We start from the raw sequence: 8,157 nt of genomic DNA on the forward strand, positions 1-8,157 counted from the left end.
ATGGTAGGAACATGACTCGGTACACATCGAAACACTACCCAGCATATCATATGTGATAATACAATTGGTTAGAAAAATTTATCTTCAAATTAAGTATATTATTATACTTCTTGTACATATATCTATTTGGCGTCATTAAAAGCAACTCCATCGTTGTTTATTGCCTTGCAAATATGCAACCCAATCCACTCTCTCCCTTCCCCATAACACTCCAACCCACCCAAGTAATTGGAGTTAAGGTGCACCCAATGGAGAAAGGCAATAATCGCCTAGGCTAGCGCTACGTCTATGTGACGTCATAATAACGTTAGCGATAATTTAAATTATTAAAAAAATATAGAAATAACAAAAAAATTATAAATAAAAAAACTAATTGAAAATATAAAAAATTATAATTTCTTTCAATAAATATCTAAAAATGTTCTTTTACTTAACACTACATTTCAATCTTTTTAAATACTTTTAACCAATCTTTTATTATTATTCGAAATTAAAAATAAAATTATAATTTTATAATTTGTAAAATAAAAAATACTAATATTTTAATACAAATTGTCTTGCATATTTAGTTTAGAAATAGAAATGCACTTAATTAATTACTGTTCATTGAGAGTTACTGAAAATGCTCTAAGGTATCGAATCAGGCTTGTCGCTGCTAAAATGCCTGGTGGCGTACGGTTTTGACAATTGTCATTCACTCATCATCTTGTCAGATCAAATCTCAACCAATAATCGGTGATAACATAGTGGGACCCACATAAATTTTAGGTGAGGATCACCGTAGAGTGTTCGGGAATATTAATTGACCCACTCTTTGAATTTTCTTAGAGGATAATTTTTTATTGTATTTTTTAAGTTGTTATTTGGTCAGGACATTAATTGGCCTTGAATTTTTTTAGGGATTTGGAGTTAATGATGGGAAGATTAAGATAATTAACAATCCTAATGACTAGTACAAATTAATAGGGGTTAATCTCAGTTTACTACTCTGAAATTTTTTGGTTTTCAACATTTGATACATAAAGTTTTTTTTTTTAAGAAAAACTAATGAAAATGGCTTCAAATCTTTACACTTTAATAAAAAAATCATCCACTAACTTTATTTAATGATAAGGACAAAAAAATAATTAAAAAAAAAACATAAAGAACCCAACTTGTGCTGGGCGCATCTCCCATATAAACTGATACAACAAATCCTTCATCTAAACATCCCAGAAACAAGAGAGAGAATGGATGCATTACCAACACCAGCTAACTTCAAACTTGACGACATTTTGCTGGAATTTGTCGTCGGGGCTAGGGTTTGTATGCGCATAAGTTGCAAAGGTTGAAACCCTCGAGTTTCAACGCAAAATTAGCATCACAAAGTGCAACATAGTGAAATTAAAACATAGAAATTCAAAAGTAAGTAGAGACCTCACCTAGGTTTGAGTTTGAGAGCTTCAAGCTCTTGGGCATTAATGGTGCCAAGGTCCACACTGCACCGATCCCACATGTAAGACCACTATTGTGATCTTTGCATCCCACAGACGTCAAATATGCTAAGTTTGGGGTTGATTTGTGAAGGTAAGTGGGAGACTGAGAGCTTTCTTCTCTCGGTGCTAGAGAGATTGAGTTCGAAAGAGAGAGAGTTTCAGAGAAAGTTCAGAAAATAATGACGGAAGAGAGGGAGATAGTGGGTCGGATATGGGATAAATCCCATTTAACTAATTTAAGTGAATTTTTTCAATAATGAGGGAAGAGAGGGAGAGAGTGGGCACATCCCCCATATAAACTGATAAAAAAAACATTCAGAGAAAATTTGATGAGTATTGAAGAAAATTAAAAGAAGAAAATGTATTTGGAAGGTGAGAATTTGCTAAGAAAATTCAAGAAGAGGAAGAAGAATGTAATACCGTTAAGTTTTATGAATAGTGTATTAAGTTTCATAAATAGTGTATAAATTTTCATAAATAGTGCAGTAAGTTTCATAAACAGTGTAGAAATTTCATAAACAGTGTGAGGATACATGGTTCCGCGCATTATTTTTTTTTTAATTTTAAAATTATGTCTTTTTCATTAAAATTTAAGTTCTTTTGTCTTTTTATTAAAATTTAAGGGTTTTTCATTAAAATTTAAGTCTTTTCAATTAAATAAAGTTATATCATGGTTTTTTTATTAAAATAAACTTAGTTCAAGCCCCTTTCATAAAAGTTCATTTTTTTTATCCCAGAGTGGTACCTAAAGTCATAATTTTGGGATACTTTCATACATTCGTTAAGGTTGCTATTAAATCAGCTGTTAACTAGTGATGTGGCATCCAAGTGGACAATGACTTTACATAGGTCCCATATTAACACGTGACATCTAGTTATTATCCACATAGATGCCATGTCACCAGTTAATGGATGATTTAACAACAAACTTAATGGATATATGAAAGTGTCCTAAAATTATGATTTTAGGTACTATGAAGAAACTTTAAGGACCAAATGTTGAAAACCAAAAAATTTTAGAGTAGTAAACTAAGATTAACCCAACTTATAATCTTCAGCTGTTGACTCATATGCATGATGGACCTAACCCTTTCATATTCGTTCAACATTTAAACTGCGAGTAGATATGTGTTAAAAACTTTCATGATTTGTGATTATTTGTTTGAATTTTTAACAATGAAACGATAATGGTTTTATTAGAACTTTTGGAAAAGTAAAAACTTTTAAAATAGTACTAGAGATGAAATTTGAGGCCCTTCTCAAACCAAAAAGACTTAAAATAAATAATAATGCCGTCGAGTTGGCCAATTTAGAAGCAACCATATTGTGCAAATATGTAGGGTGTGACAAGTACCTCATGACGTGCCATATAAGAGATATGTGCACATAACTACCAATCAACTTGGAGGGAACACTTTTTGAATGTAAGCAATTGCAACTCCAATGAGGAACTGTAAATAAAACAAAGATCGATGTTGCGTTGCAAAAAGATAATGAGTCGAGAGGAGGGGAAACAGAGGTTGTTCTACTTCTTTCTCCACCCATGACAACTTTCCCTTTTGATGCTCTATGGAGGCTAATGGTTTTCCAAAGAATTCTTGGTCATTATGATACTAAGAGAAGGGAACCAAATTTAAGATTTCAGATAAAAAGATAAATACTTTTAATCACTTGAGTCCAAACTTAACCTAATTATAAACTTTTATCATTTTACATCCTTAAATAGATTACAATTCTTTCAAGCAAAATCCGAACATGTTAGGATCACCATTGAAAGCGATTATGTGACTTGCACATGACATTAGGCATAAAAAATGAAATACACAAACACAACCCCATAAAAACCAAAAACTCAAAAATTCCAAAAAGTTCGATAATCAATACAAGGGCATTTCAATCTCTCCGTATTATCATTTATATAAAGAAAAAGGTTCCAATGAGCTCACTATGACAATTCAATATTATGGCAAGGAGAAATGGTAAGATGACTCTCTTAAAAGTGGGACTTTCTATGGACTCTTTGTCAACTTATATTTTTTTCTTCATAATGTTTTATAATAGGATAAAAGACTGTTTACTACCCTCATGTTTCATGGTTTTCAACATTTAGTACATCAAGTTTTTTTCGTCTCAGAGTCATACCTAAAGTGTAAATTTTGGAACAGTCTCATACATCCGTTAGTCAAACTGTTAAATATGCCGTTAATTGTGACGTGGTGCTCATGTGGACAATGATTGGGTGCCATGTGTCAGCCACGTTTTTTTTTTCTTTTTTCTTCTTTCTTCTTCTTCTTCTTCTTCCTTCGACTGCAACTTTTTTTTTTTTCTTCCTCCTTTCCTTCTTCCTTCCTCCTTCTTCCTTCCCCTTCTTCTCCTTCTTCCTTCTTCTTCCTTCTCCCTTCTCCTTCTCTTTCTTCTTCCTCCGAATCTGGGGAAGTTTTTTTTATTTTTTTTTCTTCTTCCTCCTTCTTCCTTCTTCCTTCTCCTTCCTCCTTCTCCTTCCTCCTTCTTCCTTCTTCTTCCTCTGAATCTGCCTAGATTCGGTTTTTTTTCTTCTTCTTTCTTTTTCTTCCTTCCCCTTCTTCTCCTTCTCCTTCTTCCTCCAAATCTGGGGAAGTTTTTTTTCCTCCTTCTTTCTCCTTTCTTCTTCCTCCGAATCTGCCCAGATTCGGCTTTTTTTTTTCTTCTTTTTTCTTTTTTCTTCTTTCTTCTTTTTATTCTTCCTCCGACTGCAACTTTTTTTTTCTTCTTTCTTCTTCTTCCTCCTTCTTCTTCTCCTTCTTCCTTCCTCCTTCTTCCTTCCCCTTCTTCTCCTTCCCCTTCTTCTCCTTCTTCCTTCTTCCTTCTTCTTCATCTTCCTCAAAAAAAAAAAAAAAAAACCTTCATCTTCCCCAGATTCGGAGGAAGAAGAAGGAAGAAGAAGGAAGAAGGAGAAGAAGGGGAAGGAAGAAGGAAGAAGGAAGAAGAAGGAAGGAGGAAGGAAGAAGAAGGAAGGAGGAAGGAAGAAGGAGAAGAAGAAGGAAGAAAAAAAAAAACCGAATTTGGGCAGATTCGGAGGAAGAAGAAGAAGAAGAGGAAGGAAGAAGGAGGAAGGAGGAGGGAGGAGGAAGAAGGAAAAAAGAAAAGAAAAAGAAACTTCCCCAGATTTAGAGGAAGAAGAAGGAGAAGGAGAAGGGAGAAGGAAGAAAAGAAGGAAGAAGGAGAAGAAGGGAAAGAAGGGGAAGGAAGAAGGAGGAAGGAAGAAGGAAAAAAAAAGTTGGTTGGAGGAAGAAGAAGAAAGAAGAAAGAAAGAAAAAAAAAAAACGTGGTTGACACGTGGCGCCCAATCATTGTTCATATGGGCGCCACGTCACAATTAACGGCACATTTAACAGTTTGACTAACGGATGTATGAGACTGTCCCAAAATTTACACCTTAGATATGACTCTGAGATGAAAAAAACTTGATGTACTAAATGTTGAAAACCACGAAACATGAGGGTAGAAACAGTCTTTTACCCTTTATAATATTAGCACGAAAATTAACGTTAAATTGTGATTTGATAGATAACTATGAAAAATCCCACTTTAAAAGAGTCTCATTATCATTTTCTCTTATGAAAAAAATGTTAAGGCTTAATAGGCACTTGGGGAAAATTGTAGCATGGTTAGGGAAATAATAATTGATTTGTCATCGGGGAGGATGGAATTTAGGCTAGCCTTTGGCTTATTAAGCAGCGCGAGTCTAGACTAGATTCAGTATTTTGGGCCTTTTGATTTAGCCCAGTTAAGGCCCACTTAGCTTGCTACCCATAAACCGCAACCGCCTTTTATTTTTGTCCCGTCGCTGTCTGTGAACGGAACACGTTCCCAGAGTCCCAGTAACTCTTCACATCACATCGCTGTTGAACGGAGTCGGAGAATATCACCACAGTCGTCGCAGACGATCAAAACCCTAAAGTGTGTGCACGAAAAACATGCCGAAAAAGATGGGTGTGAACAGCAAGGCGGAGGCCGCCAAGGCTCGGAAGAGCTCCACCGAAGCCGAGCGCAAGGAGCGCGAGTCTCGCGAGAAGGACGAGCAGTACTGGCGCGAGGCGGAGGGCAGCAAGTCCCGCGCGGCCAAGAAGCGCGAGGAAGAAGCCGAGAAACGGGCGGAGGCCGCCGCGCGGAAAGCCGAGGCCCGCCGATTGGCGGAGCTGGAGGAGAAGGAGCTCGAAAAGGCGGCAAAGAAGCCCGATAAGAAGGTCGGCCGAGTCACGATCCCGGTTCCTAAGGTGACCGAGGCCGAGCTGAGACGGCGGAAAGAGGAGGAGCAGGCGGCGTTGGAGAAGAAATCGGATGAGGTGAAGAAGAAGCAGAGCCGTACGGCCGAGGAGGAGGAGTATGAGAGGATGGTGGTGGTAGAGAATAAGAATCGGGATGATACTTTTATTGAGGCTAGGTCGGTGGAGGAGGCGGTTGCGAAGATGTCCGTGGCGGAGAGCTTGCCGGTGGATCGGCACCCGGAGAGGAGGCTCAAGGCTTCGTTTAAGGTGCGGTGTATTTTTTTTTTTTGTTATTGGGAGAATTTAGGGTTTGTTTGGTTAGGGGTACTGGATTACATCGGTTTCAATTTGTTTTTGGATAGTAATGCTTTCCTTGATAGCTTTGAAACCTAAAATCTAATGCATTCGGATTCGGAAAAGAATTGTTGTAGTTTGTATCGAATAACTGAGCTTTAGGAATTAGGAATGGTACTGTACTAGCTTGAAGCTCTGGGTATTATCTGAGTAAGGAATCCGACTCGGCATTGAAAACATGCCATACGAATGAATGCAAATGAAAGCCTTCTAAGTGTCAGTTGCGATGATGTCCATTTTGCTCAGTTGGTCGTGATCAGCGACTCAAAGCGTCGGTGTGTATGAGTGTGCTTGATTGCTTGTGTTGGCTCTGAAATCTTAGCAGTGTGAATCGTTAGTACAACACCTCTTTTGGACGGATGGGTTGCCTATCCAGTCCTGAGCACTTTCCGTTTCATCATGGTGCTCAAATGTAGCTTAAAGCTATGAACTTGGGCTTTCAGAATCATTCTTTATACTCACAATCTCTGCAATTTCCAGCCAGGGTCCAATAAAAGGAATTCACGTTGCACCAATTTATGATGTAGTGTGCTCTGTGCATAGAATTTGATATCAAATGCATGTTGTTTTGTGTAGACTGACGAATGTATCTAATGTGTGATCCCTCTTCTGGAACGGCAACTTAAAATATGATTTTGGTAAAATTGTTGTTCCTGCCCCACTTCTACAGGACAGTGTTGTCATCTGCTAATGAAGTATAATGTTAATTGTTGGCGTTTCTTGAAGTATAATAATTTTAGGTGGGGATTGGTAGAAGCTAAGTCATATTCTTAGGATCACTGATTTCTTTTGTTAAGAGCCATGGAACTTTTCCAACTATGTCTTTTTAAAACTTTCGTTGATAAGTCAGCCTAATCAATCTTATCTCTTGGTGTTTACTGCTTCGGTCTTATGAAATTTTGACATAGTGATTTCTTGTGACAATTTCGTGTAATAATTGTAGGCTTTTGAAGAAGCTGAGCTCCCGAGGCTGAAGGAAGAGAAACCAGGTCTTACACACAACCAATACAAGGATATGATATGGAAGCTTTGGAAGAAATCTCCGGATAATCCTCTAAATCAGGTTGAGTTTCGTCTCAGATATATATAGTCATTGCTTGTGTGATAATTAGTTGCACTAGTCTACCTAAGTTATATACTTTATACAAAAAACCGTCAGTACAATCATAAAATGGCAATGCCAACCTTATAATAATGTCTTAACTCCCCAAAACTAGATGCTAGGGCTTACTTATGCTGTTTTTTTTCTGGTAAAGTAAATTTAATTTCAGACCCCGTATTTTAGAGTGGATAGCCCATGAAATACCTGTCACTTTGAGCTTGACTCCCGTGGAGGCATATGCTGCAACGACAACATAGTACCTATTTAGTTCGGAATGTCCCGATGAAATGGAGTTGGGATTGTTGTTTCTTCACAGTGCTTTGTTAAATATGTTGACGCATGGTGATGGCATTTAAGTAGTTAATGGGCATGGGCTAAGCTTAAATCTGTGATGTAAAGCGTCGGTGATGGATTTGTGTGTTACATGTTCGGATGTGTAGAATGTTATGTAACTAGTTCAGATATTTTTTGTAACTATAAAGCTAGCCTAATTCCTACCTTCAAATGTGCAGCTTGCTGAGTGATCGCCTAACATCCTCACCATGCAATGGGCATCTGAGTTTTTCTCCTGGGTTTGTTTTGTCGATTTCATCATCATGTCCACCGATGTGCATTTGCAATTTGAAACGCATAAAAGGTTTCTGCCATACTATATGTGCAATGTCTGCTTCTGGAAACACGATCTGAAGAATATGCAATCTTCGTTTGATTAGCCTAATCAACTCTCTTCGTTCAATTAGCCTAATCAACTCCCTACGTATTTTCTGAACTTTTGTTCAGATAGTCTGCTGTAAAATTGGTAATTGTTGTTTTAGCATTTCTATCTTTTTATTTTTTGTTAGAAATCCAAAATTAACAACCCAGTTTTCTGGGACATAGCAGAATGGTGGGTGTCTATCATATTTTTAGCGAAACAGCCAAATTATTGTACGCATGTACTAATGGTGGGTGTCTATCATATTTTAATATTTTTTTTTTA

At 37.1% G+C, this 8,157-nt stretch overlaps 1 protein-coding gene across 1 annotated transcript; it reads left to right on the forward strand.

Moving 5' to 3' along the window:
* The first annotated feature begins 5,215 nt into the window (after positions 1-5,215).
* On the forward strand, positions 5,216-8,157 carry LOC114827644 (uncharacterized). Its single transcript, XM_070805888.1, has 3 exons — positions 5,216-5,989; positions 7,020-7,139; positions 7,691-8,157. Exons 1-3 carry the CDS (start codon positions 5,432-5,434, stop codon positions 7,700-7,702), a joined length of 690 nt encoding a protein of 229 aa, XP_070661989.1. The 5' UTR covers positions 5,216-5,431; the 3' UTR covers positions 7,703-8,157.

Source organism: Malus domestica, chromosome 10 (genome assembly GCF_042453785.1).
Source record: "Malus domestica chromosome 10, GDT2T_hap1".
NCBI classification, from domain to species: domain Eukaryota; kingdom Viridiplantae; phylum Streptophyta; class Magnoliopsida; order Rosales; family Rosaceae; genus Malus; species Malus domestica.

Coding starts and splice junctions, on each gene's coding strand:
- LOC114827644 (XM_070805888.1), top strand. CDS start 5,432: ATGCCGAAAAAGATGGGTGTGAACAGCAAGGCGGAGGCCGCCAAGGCT. Junction 5,990..7,019: donor GGCTCAAGGCTTCGTTTAAG/GTGCGGTGTATT, acceptor TAATAATTGTAG/GCTTTTGAAGAAGCTGAGCT.